At 38.6% G+C, this 14,002-nt stretch overlaps 1 protein-coding gene across 2 annotated transcripts in view; it reads right to left on the bottom strand.

Annotated features, from left to right (window-relative positions):
• Positions 1–14,002, bottom strand: part of LOC126248354 (exopolyphosphatase PRUNE1-like) — a 171,059-nt gene that overhangs the window by 79,917 nt on the left and 77,140 nt on the right. For both annotated transcript variants that reach the window (XM_049949269.1, XM_049949268.1), the window contains exon 3: positions 3,927–4,192. In XM_049949269.1, coding sequence (XP_049805226.1) covers positions 3,927–4,192 — 266 coding nt within the window. The remainder of the gene's footprint in view (positions 1–3,926; positions 4,193–14,002) is intronic.

Here is a 14,002-nt window from a genome sequence, read left to right as displayed (position 1 = left end):
CTGAGAGAGTCATGTCCAACGCTGATGTGCATGGATGGTACAAGGATGTTATCAACTGTATTCATTTTATTAACTATGTGTTTTTATCAAGATGTGTGTGTGTGTGTGTGTGTGTGTGTGTGTGTGTGTGTGTGTGAAGTGTCTTTTGTGCTGTGAATTAATGTAATGTAACATGGCACTTTTATAACAAGATCCATAAGGTAAGTGAAATTTTGTATTTCATATAATATATGAAATTTCCCACTAACATTATGTTCTCCCCTTAGGTTAGATGAGGGCAGCATAAGAATGTTGAAACCAGTCATCCTGGAACAATAGAAGTTTCTATACTGCAATCATGGCATACGAAGAGTGTTGTTAATTTCCTTTTCATTTATTGTTAGGAATTAAGTTTGAGTCACTGTCTTTGTAATAGGCAATTTTCGTGAATGTGCTTAACAACTAGTAAGCAAAGATATGAAGAAAACAGTAAAAGTATAAATGGCATAACAGTAATTTGAAAATGTGATAAATATTTCTGTAAACACACAGTTTTTGGTAGTAAATGAACAGTGATGATGGTAAAACGTTCCTTTAAAAATTATCTCAGGTGTAAATACTCTCATATGTTTAGGAATGTAGTGAAAAGTTGAATGATTAAATAAAATTGTTAAAAATGCAAATTAAATGAAATACACAGTTAATAATATTTACAATGTTGTCAGTGCTCTATCAAAATAATATTGTGCTCATCTCCTTTTTAATGTCATTACATATTTCCACCGAAGTGCCAAAGAAACTGGTATAGGCAAGCATATTCAAATACAGAGATATGTAAACATGCAGAATATGGTGCTGTGTTTGTCAATGGACATATAAGACAATAAGTGACTTGCACAGTTGTTAGATAGGTTACTGCTGTGACAATGGCAGGTTATCAACATTTAAGTGAGTTTGAACATGGTGTTATAGTCAGCTCATGAGTGATGGGACACAGCAACTTTGAGGTAGCGATGCAGTGGGGATTTTCCCATATGATCATTTCATGAGTGTACTGTGAGTATCAGGAATCTGGTAAAACATCAAAATCACCTACATCACTGCAGCCATAAAAAGATTCTGCAAGCTCATGGACCAATGAAAACTGAAGATAATTGTTCAATGTGACAGAATTGCAACCCTTCCACAAATTGTTGAAACTTTCAATGCTGGGCCATCAACAAGTGCCAACATGCAAACCATTCAATGAAACATCATCGATATGGATTTTCGGAGCCAAAGGCCCATTCGTATACCCTTGATGACTACACAACACAAAGCTTTACGCCTCACATGGGCCCATCAACACCGACACTGGAGTGTTGATGACTGGAAACATGTTGCCTGGCCGGACAAGTCTCATTTCAAATTGTATCAAGCGGATGTACGTGTATCGATATGGAGACAACCTCATGATCCATGGACCCTGCATGTTAGCAGGGGACTGTACAAGCTGTCTGACCACCTGCATCCATTCATGTCCATTGTGCATTCCAATGGAATTGGGCAATTCCAGTAGGACAATGTGACACCCTACACATCCAGAATTGCTACGGAGTGGCTCCAGGAACACTGTTCTGAGTTTAAACACTTCTGCTGGCCACCAAACTGCCCAGACATGAACATTATTGAGCATATCTTGGATCCCTTGCAATGTGCTGTTCAGAAGAGATCTCCACCCACTCGTACTCTTACGGATTTATGGACAGCACTGTAGGATTCACGGTATCAGTTCCCTCCAGCACTACTTCAGACATTAGTCGAGTCCGTGCCATGTCATGTTGGGGCACTTCTGCATGCTCGTGGGGGCCCTACACAATGTTGGGCGGGTGTGCCAGTTTCTTTGGCTCTTCAGTGTATGTTGCTGTATTAATGACTTCAGGTGATAATTTACTTCGGAAAATTTGTGTGGGTATATTCAAACAGACTGAATGGAAAAATCAAAAGGAACCTGACAAATCAACAACAGATTACAATGATATTCTAAAACATACAAAATTTTGAAAATTAATGACTTGCTTTGCTCATGAGACTAATGGTACCTTACAGTAAAGCTCACATCCAGTTCATCAGATTTTCATTCTGATGAACTGTATAATACTGGGTAGCAAACAGAGACTTGTAATATAGAAGTTGAGCAGTTCAGCCAAAGTTCTTACTTCACACAGCACACAGTGCAGACTTACAGTGTTTCCCATCAACCAAATTTGAAATCACAGATTCCCCAAATCTGCAATCAATTTTGACATGTGACCAATGTTTAGCACTCCCAAGAAGTTCCAGTAGCCTAAAAATGATATTCATTACCCCACACCCACTAATTTTATCAATTTGAGTGAGCTTTGGCCTCGTGGGCTGTGCTCTTGTCTTAAATTACAGAGTGTGTTGCACGTACAGCAATGGAAAACCTCAATTCACATTGCCATCATAATCTGATTTTAAAAGTTTTTTCTGTACTGTCTGAGCTTTGCTAGCATTAACCTAGGTTTCATCTAGCCACAGAAAACTTTTGAATATCATACCACGATCCCCCACAGCAACCTACAACCACCATGCAACAACATATGTCCTTGAAATTAATATTTTATGTCCATTAATAAGTGAATAGCTGCAGGCCATATCTTTGATCACTGTATGCAATGTAAATGTGCTGATTTTAAAGAGATCAGCTTTCAAAAGCTACACAAAGAACAGGATTTTCCCAAAAGTGTGCTTCTTCCTTAGCAGATTTTTTTCTGGTGTCTGCAGCCTTGTGTCACTCTGATCACAATCTATACTGTAGAGTTCTTTCCCTATCATTATGACCGTGTTTTTGTTTATTTTCAAAGCTCTGTGGTCGTCTTTACAACCTGAGCAACAGGAAATGAGGTTCCATCTTCTTTGTCTCAAATTACTCCCTCACAATGAGAACACAAAATTGTGGGTTTGGTTGAACAGCACACTTTTTTCCCTCTCTTTCATTTTAGGCATTGGGCTTGCACCATACTGGACATGGTTTAAAATCAAGTAGATGTGAATAAACACTAAAAACACCAGAAATAAAATAAACTGTGTAAGACAAAGCAAAACTGTAGTACTGATTACAGGCAAGAGACTCGCTCTTATACCAAACACATATGCATGTTTGTTTTGCAGCTTGGCTCTTGTTACCTGCTCAAATGCTGTGCATCACTGGCCAGCTTCCTGTGGTCGCTAAGCAATGAAACAGCACTACTGAGCTGACAGTAAAAAAGAATCGTCTGCTACAGTATACAGAACAGTTGATCAGAGATGGGTCACTTTTGTGTGAGCCACCTCCCTAACAGCACATAAAATGTTATGATCTTGATATATGCAGAAGTACTAAATTCAGTTGTTACAACTGAAGTGCACTCTTTAATACCAAAGTTTAATATCGAGTCATGTTAACGCATTACAATTTTTTTTTTTTTTCTTTTGACTTTCTCTTATAACCCTGGCATGGCTTATACTAACTTGAACAGAATTCAACACATTTTTCACAGCTATTGGCTTGCTATCAACTTTTTTAGTACTAAATACAAATATACAGGTCACATTTAAACTAGTTGTCATTGCTGCAGAGGCCCACTTTATGACTTACAAAGCCAAGTAATAAATCTATGCTTTTTTTCTTCTTTATACAGTGTAACTCGAAATACCACCAATGTAAACTTTCTTTTTTACTGCACGATTATTTATTATTTGATTTATAATCAGCTCCTAAAATAATACTTAGAAATCTCTCATTAGTACAAAAATCCTCAAGGAATTCCTCCTTCAAATTCCATGTCTTACCAATGTCTCTACTCTCTAAACAATCAAAATCTAATAAAATTTAAACTATGGAGCATGTACAATTTAACTGATTGCATAGGAGTACTTGCTTAAGTGAAAACAAGAATTATTACCATATAACAGTATGAGCATACTGCGAGGAACTGGAAGTGCATCTTGATTTATAACTTTCTCTGCTATCAAAGTTGCACAGGATGCAACAGATTCAACTGTTTTCGAAGTATTCTTCCAATCCCAGTCTGGGTCTAAAGGTCTATGGTCAATAACTTCTGCCACATGTGACTTCAGCCATAGATCCCTCTCTGATAAAGTATGCTGGTCAACTAATATGACTTCCAAATGTGAAGATGACTTGATATGTTTGAGGTCTATTGTATCCCTGCAATGAAACGAAAATTTCACTCACAGAAGAACAAAGGCACAAGTAACTTTCAATCCACAAGATACAAAAGTAGACAGACATTCAAGTTAATTAAGAACGTTTTTTTTAACAGGTAATCAAAATCATGACATGGTGAACAGAATGTTTGTTTATACTCAAAATAATTTTGGTAGATGGGTACATGAAATACCTATGATGTTCCTAATGCAATTAGTGATTGAGTAGGCGTTACAAAAATGCACTGCTTGTGTCAGTTAAATGGTAAATTAAGAAATATATATTAATTGGCTTTTGTATCAATGTGAAAGTCAAGTAATGAAGGCTATAAGTTGTATGGAGGAAGATAAATAGCATTTACTTACCAAATACTGTGTAAGTTTGTGTATTGTGAGGTTTCATAAACAATGAGTCCTTTCATTAGGAGCAATGTCAAAGGTGTAAGAAAGTGCTATAACCAATAGACAAAAGGATAAGTCACTTAGAACCCCTGGCCAAGAGATATAAAGTGTAAAGGGTAGGGGTTGAAAGGAGTAACAGAGAATGGTTCACAACAAAGGGCCTTCCATTTTGATTCTTTCAGCTGCTTTCAAATAAGTGTTTGTGTTTGCTGTTTGTATTTCACTGGCTAGAATATAATCGCTGCATACTAGTGTAAGTGTTGTTTGTTTGTATGCAGTCTGGTAAAGTTTGTAAGTCCAGACACTGTTAGCATTGATAGACAAGTTGATAAAGAGTGGTGAAACTGTTGTTGCACTTGCAACGAACTTCACATAACAATTTGGACCAAGATGTACAGTTGTTTTTAAGTTTTCCTGTTATGCTGAACTAGCAACAAAATTGCCATTCCAGTAGTTTACTAATGCCAGAATGACTTGCATAAGTGGCTCAATGCAGCACAGAAATATAGTTGTGGCACTGGCCACAGTAAATGGAAACTACCTGTACGGCCAAAAGCAAAAGGTTGTATTGATAATCATCAATCATTGTTAATGTGACTAATTTCAATTGCAGATACACTTCAGAGAGAGAGAGAGAGAGAGAGAGAGAGAGAGTCAGCTTTGATAAGAGTTCTTTGATCCATGGAACAGGGAAGATGTCAACAACAGATTGCATCCACATCATAGCCTTGAGATCACCATACAGACAGAGCTTGTCATTTAGATCTTCTTTTACTGGAAGAGGCATTGTCCTTGAACTTAAAGACATTTTTTCAGTTACTCATTGATAACAGTCTAGTTAATTTTTAACTAGCCCTTTAATATGAGGGCATGCTGAAAAGTGAGAAAACTCTTAAAGCTTTTTAAATAAAACAAACACTGTTCACATTCTACATCTTTATTCTTCACATCTACATATTTGTTTCACAACAGTCACCCAAGTGAAAAACACATTTCTCGAACAAGAGACCAATATGTTGATACAATCACTAATGAGTGTTTGACTTTCTTGATGGAGCCACAACCTTACCTCTGCTTGCAGTGCTTCCTTAAATTTTGGAAACAGACAAAAATAGGATGGGGCCAAGTCGGGACTGTATGAAGGATGAATGATGACAGTGAACTCAAGGCACTGGATTGTTACACATATCTCTTCACTTGTATGTGGTCTAGCATTGTCACACTGAATGAGGTGCTCCGTGTATGTACAAACAACTCAATTATATATTTCTCATGCGCTGAGATGGTTACCTTACACACTACCATGCTAGTGGCAGAGGGCTGGAAATAGTGGACATTGTTAATAACATTTGTTTTCACATAAGAATTCGGAGGTAGTACTTTTTGGCATGCCTTCATACAGAGAGATTAAGCTGAGCTTAACAAAACTTTGGAACTGCCATCAACTTCACTGTAGTAAGTCCTTGGAAATTATTGGCACAGTCAAGTTCAAATGAAAGACAACTGTGAACACTTGGCAAATACCAGAAGCTGGCATCAACCTGAAGGCTGGTTTGAACGTCATAGTGTTTTAATTAGCATGGACCAACCTACTGGAGATTGTATGCTACAATTCTAGAATTGACAGGGGATGAAATCTGAGACCTTTGGATCTGAAATATGGCACTTCACCACTGAAGCCCAGTGACACATTTGGCAAGTGCCATAGCAGCATGAGAGGGAATGGTGTCTGACAGTTTGAGGTTGCATTTCTTCATTGTGAATTCAGACACGGAGAAAAAATAAGCTTGTTACTCATTTAGTACATCAGCAATATAAAGAGCAGCAAACTTCACTGTGTTACAATGTTTTTTGTTATGGTTTTGTCATAAATCCAGAATGCATTTGTTTCTTTGTACCACTAGCAAGTGTGAGGAAGTCAGAAGACCTAGAGAATGATAAATTTCTAAATTGATCAAGATTGTAGGTGAATTTGTGTTGACTTAATAATCTATTATGATACTTCATTAAACACACACACAGATATATATAGGTGCCGGCAGGTTGACAGACACACAAACACAAACATACACACAAAATTCAAGCTTTCGCAACAAACTGTTGCCTCATCAGGAAAGAGGGAAGGAGAGGGAAAGACGAAAGGATGTGGGTTTTAAGGGAGAGGGTAAGGAGTCATTCCAGTCCCGGGAGCGGAAAGACTTACCTTAGGGGGAAAAAGGACGTGTATACACTCGCACACACACACATATATCCATCCACACATATACAGACACAAGCATGTCTGCTTGTATATATATATATATATATATATATATATATATATATATATATATATATATATACAAAGATGATGTGACTTTCCAAATGAAACTGCTGGCAGACTTACCTTAGGGGGAAAAAAGGATGGGTATACACTCGCGCACACACACACATATCCATCCACACATATACAGACACAAGCAGACATATTTAAAGACCATATTTTATATATTTATTTAAAGACCATATATATATATATATATATATATATATATATATATATATATATATATATATATATATATATGAAATGTCTGCTTGTATCTGTGTATGTGCGGATGGATATGTGTGTGTGTGAGTGTATACCTGTCCTTTTTTCCCCCTAAGGTAAGTCTTTCTGCTCCTGGGATTGGAATGACTCCTTACCCTCTCCCTTAAAACCCACATCCTTTCGTGTTTCCCTCTCCTTCCCTCTTTCCTGATGAAGCAACCGTTTGTTGCGAAAGCTTGAATTTCGTGCGTATGTTTGTGTTTGTTTGTGTGTCTATCGACCTGCCAGCACTTTCTCTTTCGGTAAGTCATATATATATATATATATATATATATATATATATATATATATATATATATATATAAAAACAAAGATGATGTGACTTACCAAACGAAAGCGCTGGCACGTCGATAGACACACAAACAAACACAAACATACACACAAAATTCTAGCTTTCGCAACCAACGGTTGCCTCGTCAGGAAAGAGGCCCCCCCTTTCCTGACGAGGCAACCGTTGGTTGAGAAAGCTAGAATTTTGTGTGTATGTTTGTGTGTCTATCGACGTGCCAGCGCTTTCGTTTGGTAAGTCACATCATCTTTGTTTTTAGATATATTTTTTCCCATGTGGAATGTTTCCCTATATATATATATATATATATATATATATATATATATATATATATATATATATATATATAGAGGGAAACATTCCACATGGGAAAATATATATATATATATATATATATATATATATATATATATATATATATATATATATATATATATGGGGGGGGGGGGGGAGAGAGAGAGAGAGAGAGTTGTACTTGTGTTATGTGGTGACTAGCAGTCAAGCCTTTCCACATTATGTTGTACCATCCTGGTCTTTCCAATGCCTGGCTTTATTTACTATTTTAGTTGCTTTCCAATTCCACAATCAGGTATATTGGCAATTATGCAAGGTGTATCCATAAAGTAAGCTTCCCTGGGATTGTGAACGAAACTCAAAACACAACTGAACTGAAAGATTTAATAAAACAGATACAAGAAGTATTGAGCAATTTTTCAGCATATTCACCACCACAATTCAGACATTTGTCATACTGTGTTGTGACATAATGGGATACCAAACACTTGAATGACAATTTTAATGCCTGGGAATCTTGCAAGGTCCACCTGTGAGATGTTTATTCAACTAATATTTTGCACTAAGGTGGGCAAATGCAGAGTGGCAACCCATGGTCTAGAGAAGTACTACAACTATAGTAAAAGTCTGCTAGATGGATGTACTCGCATTTTGTAAGGTTGAGTTATCTAAACGATACTCCGAGATAAAAGTATTTTCATTGTATTATCAGCAACAAGATGCATAAATGCTTTGTGAGATGTCGCAGCCACTTTTTAATGCACTCAAAACCAGATATTAGTCTTGACCACTATGTTTATTAATTTTATATTGCCTTACATATTTCGTCCTTATTCCATTCTCAGAGGGTGTGCTGGAGAAATACATGGATGGGTATCAGCAAAAATATGTTCGTACAATAACATAATATTGTACTTCACACAATCGAAAGATGTAAGCACTCAGTAAAAAACATTGATAATACACAAGAAATGCACATTGTAAAAAAGAGAGTTAGAACCCACCAAATATCTAAAACATATTTTTAGATAAAACGAAACTGAACTTGTCAAACATGGATACAAAGTTTCTGGTCTACAATAGTTGGTGACATATAGGTGCAAACTGATTCACTGTACACATCGAAGTATTAGGTGAATAAGCCATCAGATGGCAACACTACAGGGTGTGGTCAGTAAGTAGTATAACTGAATTAATTTAAATTCTTTTACTGAACTAACTGGTACAAATCTTTAGTTGGGGATGCCACTTTAGAAGTGCTGGGACATGTGGATAGTTTAGAGAGGAAAGCAGAAGGAAATGGTACAGTAATGAAGCCAAAAGTTGTAGCTGTACGAGAAACTTATCTTTCCAACCTAGTCTTTGATCGTAAGGGGAGTTTATACCTGTGGCATTTATACGTGGGCAAAGAATGGTAGAATGGTCAGAAAAAGATAAGCTTTTCCTATGAAGGGCTTCATTAAAGGCAGATAGTTTTAAGTGGGGTTGAGACTTACCAGAAAGTTACGAAAATTTTCACAAATTTACAAAAGGGTTCCTTGAAAAGTAGTCATCAGAAGTATAAGGATGTAAAGAGGACATTTACAAAGGCACTGTTAAATCTATGAAAGAATATTGTGAACATTTGACTAAAGGGTTGAAGTATTCAGAGCAATCATTGGATAACACTGATTTGATAGACAATTTGATGGAACACTTACCTGTGAGCAAGAGGTTTTATATACTATCCAATAATAGAGGAACACCACAGCACACAATGTCCATTAAAGTCCCCTAAAAGCGGCAATGGACATCAAGATGATGTGTTAGGACATCACTGGCAATGGGCTCATGGGGCAGTAGGTACACAGATCACATTGTGACAGCAATATGGGCCACTATCTGAACAGCAACCACTTGTAGCATTGTGGTTACAGGCACAGGTGAGAAGTGGAATGCGTCAGTGATGAACATTGCTACACCACCTTTCACCCTGACACAACTAAAGTCACCTTTTCCATGGTGCTGATAGCCACCAAGTACAAGCAGGTCAGTCTGTTTAAAATTCAATCATATTCCACTGGAGTAGAGAAGAAGAAAACGAGAATATAGTAGATAATGAAGGGAGTAGGGGAGATAGTAGTAACAACAACATTGATAACGATGAAGAAAGTAGTGATGAAAGTTCTGAAGGAGAGCCTAAATTATATGTTTGGGATGAGTCTATGATGCAACAGGTTGTGGCTGAAGGGTGGATAGGTAATGAAGTCGCAGATGAGAGCTTGGGTGTTGCAGAACTATTCAGTCCCTAAAAAAATAATTCTGAAGATGAGAAGAGGAAGTTTGTGTTTTCATGGTTTGTACAAGGAAGGATGAGATAAACAGGGATAGAAGTAGAATGCTGTAAAGTAGAAATAAAAGAACTGAATGCTATGAGAAAAGGGCTGAAGATTCACTTGTACAAGGTTGGGAAGGTGAATGGTTACCCAAGAAGATATAGAAGAGCATTTACTGCAGAAGAAGGATGGTGAAGAAAATGAGACTGTAGGGCAACCATTAGATGGGTGGACATGTGCAGGATAAAATTAAAAGCTTTAATAGATCATTTGTCTGAGATCAGTGCAATTCACGAACATTCAATTGAACTGTTGAAGGATATTGAGGGTATGGCTCAAGTACTAGTGTCAGGCTTGAAGATAGTTGGAACTATTAGGACACTGAGTAAGCCCATTACGAAGCGAGTGACAGCACAGTTTACTTTGGAAGGAATACCACTGGAACACTGGTTGCTGATGATCCCTAGCCTGTGCATGGAAATTGTCCTTGATTTGGACTGGCTAGTTGAATATGAACAAAAAATAAATTTTGAAGGATGTTCTTTAAAACTGAAGATTGAAGAGACAAGTATAATAGTAAAATTTCAAGAACTTTTGCTTCAAGAAGAGCCTTTAGTAAGTCACCTGAGAACAGTCATTCTTGGTGGAGAAGTAATGTCAAATAATCTACAATAGGGTATGATTGGGGTCTTAAATAGAACAAAGTAAGTACAAGCGGTAGCAGAGCAGCAACAACATCAGTTGACGCAAGTGTTGTAGACAAACAGAAGAGTACGGTATTTTTAGAAAAACCTGGAAGGGTTTTGAATTTTGAATGCAAATTGGCAGGCAAGCCACATGAAACATTTTTCATCACACCCTACCCAATACCAATTGCCTGTAGAGAGGCAGTAACAATGGAACTTCAAGGGATGAAACAATGGGATGTTACAGTAAGGAATGAGAGTCATTACAAAAACACTCTCATAACAGTGAAGAAGAAAGATGACGGAGCGAGGGGGTCATAGATGCTCAGATGTTGAACAGCATAGTCAAAGAGCAAACTGATAGACATGAAAATATAGACAAACTACTCAGATTTCATCATGTTAAATATATAGCCAGCCTTGATTCAACTATGAGTTACTGAGAGGCTCCATTCGCTAAGGAGTATGTTAAATACACAGGTTTTCTTTTTCAAGGCAAATGAAACCAGTACAAAGGAGTACCCTTTGGGTTGAATGTTTCAGTCTCAGTGTTCATATGAGCTTTAGATATACAGGGGGCAGAACTGAGCACTAAAGTAATTGTATATGTAAGTGATCTACTTCTTACCACTGAGAAGTGGAAGACACATTGTAAGTTATTAAATTATGCATTTCAAGCTTCAGTGACACAGGACATCCTCTGAGGGCTGTAAAACATGAAAATATGAAGTGGGACACAGGAAAATGTAAATAATTTAGTTCTTAGAACACAAAGATGAGTTGAACGAGCAGATGTGTTCTATTGTGATACTATTGTAAACAGTAGAATTATTTTTATTGCAATCAACTTGTAAGTGCATTGTACCTTCTCTTGAACAATAAAGCAGTATGTGCCTGTTGAGTTAAAGATGAGTTAAAGACATAATTTCTTTTAATTTTTGGTAGCAGAAGATAATCCAAAGTTAAGGTCATAAAATTTTCTTTGAAAAATACTGGTATTGTGTATTAGTTTAGAACTGACTATTGCATTTTTTTGGTAAATTTTGATTAATGTTTTCCATTACTGTGTAAAGGATATTATTTGTACTTAAAACATTATGAAAAAGTTTAAATGGTGTCCATACCCAATTAGGCATATGGTATTAATAGTATGGATAGCCGGTAGAGGTTCTACTTGTTCTTTGTATTTACAAAATAAAATAAAAAAACTTGAAGTTAATCTAAAATTGAAAAAAAAACTGATGTGCTAATGAGACATTTTAGGGTGCTTGTAAGAATAATGTTGTACTTCTATGTTTCATAATTTCTATATGTATTTTTTTTTTTAAATTCTCTTCTATCCCTTTGATGTTTGACTGTGTAATAACTCTGTTCCTGTTGTAGGGTGTGAGGGGATGAGAAGTTTGTTTAGATTTGTAGTACAAACATTTGTTTCTCGATATAAATGACATAGATTAATCAATTCATTAAATGTTTTGCCATATGGAGGAACACATAATAAATTACCGGCACATATGACATAATGGGATATCAAATACCTGAATGAGAATTGTAGTGGCTGGGAGTTAGAGTAGTACTGAAACTGTGGTAAACTGTGATAGATTGATCTACTTGTATTTTATAAAGGCGAGGTATCTCAATGATATTCAGAGGTGAAAGTACACTCCTGGAAATGGAAAAAAGAACACATTGACACCGGTGTGTCAGACCCACCATACTTGCTCCGGACACTGCGAGAGGGCTGTACAAGCAATGATCACACGCACGGCACAGCGGACACACCAGGAACCGCGGTGTTGGCCGTCGAATGGCGCTAGCTGCGCAGCATTTGTGCACCGCCGCCGTCAGTGTCAGCCAGTTTGCCGTGGCATACGGAGCTCCATCGCAGTCTTTAACACTGGTAGCATGCCGCGACAGCGTGGACGTGAACCGTACGTGCAGTTGACGGACTTTGAGCGAGGGCATATAGTGGGCATGCGGGAGGCCGGGTGGACGTACCGCCGAATTGCTCAACACGTGGGGCGTGAGGTCTCCACAGTACATCGATGTTGTCGCCAGTGGTCGGCGGAAGGTGCACGTGCCCGTCGACCTGGGACCGGACCGCAGCGACGCACGGATGCACGCCAAGACCGTAGGATCCTACGCAGTGCCGTAGGGGACCGCACCGCCACTTCCCAGCAAATTAGGGACACTGTTGCTCCTGGGGTATCGGCGAGGACCATTCGCAACCATCTCCATGAAGCTGGGCTACGGTCCCGCACACCGTTAGGCCATCTTCCGCTCACGCCCCAACATCGTGCAGCCCGCCTCCAGTGGTGTCGCGACAGGCGTGAATGGAGGGACGAATGGAGACGTGTCGTCTTCAGCGATGAGAGTCGCTTCTGCCTTGGTGCCAATGATGGTCGTATGCGTGTTTGGCGCCGTGCAGGTGAGCGCCACAATCAGGACTGCATACGACCGAGGCACACAGGGCCAACACCCGGCATCATGGTGTGGGGAGCGATCTCCAACACTGGCCGTACACCACTGGTGATCGTCGAGGGGACACTGAATAGTGCACGGTACATCCAAACCGTCATCGAACCCATCGTTCTACCATTCCTAGACCGGCAAGGGAACTTGCTGTTCCAATAGGACAATGCACGTCCGCATGTATCCCGTGCCACCCAACGTGCTCTAGAAGGTGTAAGTCAACTACCCTGGCCAGCAAGATCTCCGGATCTGTCCCCCATTGAGCATGTTTGGGACTGGATGAAGCGTCGTCTCAAGCGGTCTGCACGTCCAGCACGAACGCTGGTCCAACTGAGGCGCCAGGTGGAAATGGCATGGCAAGCCGTTCCACAGGACTACATCCAGCATCTCTACGATCGTCTCCATGGGAGAATAGCAGCCTGCATTGCTGCAAAAGGTGGATATACACTGTACTAGTGCCGCCATTGTGCATGCTCTGTTGCCTGTGTCTATGTGCCTGTGGTTCTGTCAGTGTGATCATGTGATGTATCTGACCCCAGGAATGTGTCAATAAAGTTTCCCCTTCCTGGGACAATGAATTCACGGTGTTCTTATTTCAATTTCCAGGAGTGTATTTTCGTTCCATTATTTTGTAAGAAATAATCATTGCTTTGTGGACAATATGTTTAAACAAATGCGTATTATTCATCTTTTCACTGGTGGCAATTGGTACCATGCATATCTCGACTCACATATTTTGGATGTGTTGGTGCATATGCATTGT

Source organism: Schistocerca nitens, chromosome 3 (assembly GCF_023898315.1).
Source record: "Schistocerca nitens isolate TAMUIC-IGC-003100 chromosome 3, iqSchNite1.1, whole genome shotgun sequence".
Classification (NCBI taxonomy): domain Eukaryota; kingdom Metazoa; phylum Arthropoda; class Insecta; order Orthoptera; family Acrididae; genus Schistocerca; species Schistocerca nitens.
The sequence above is the reverse complement of the archived record's forward strand: the minus strand, read 5'-3'. Positions and strand labels throughout refer to the sequence as shown.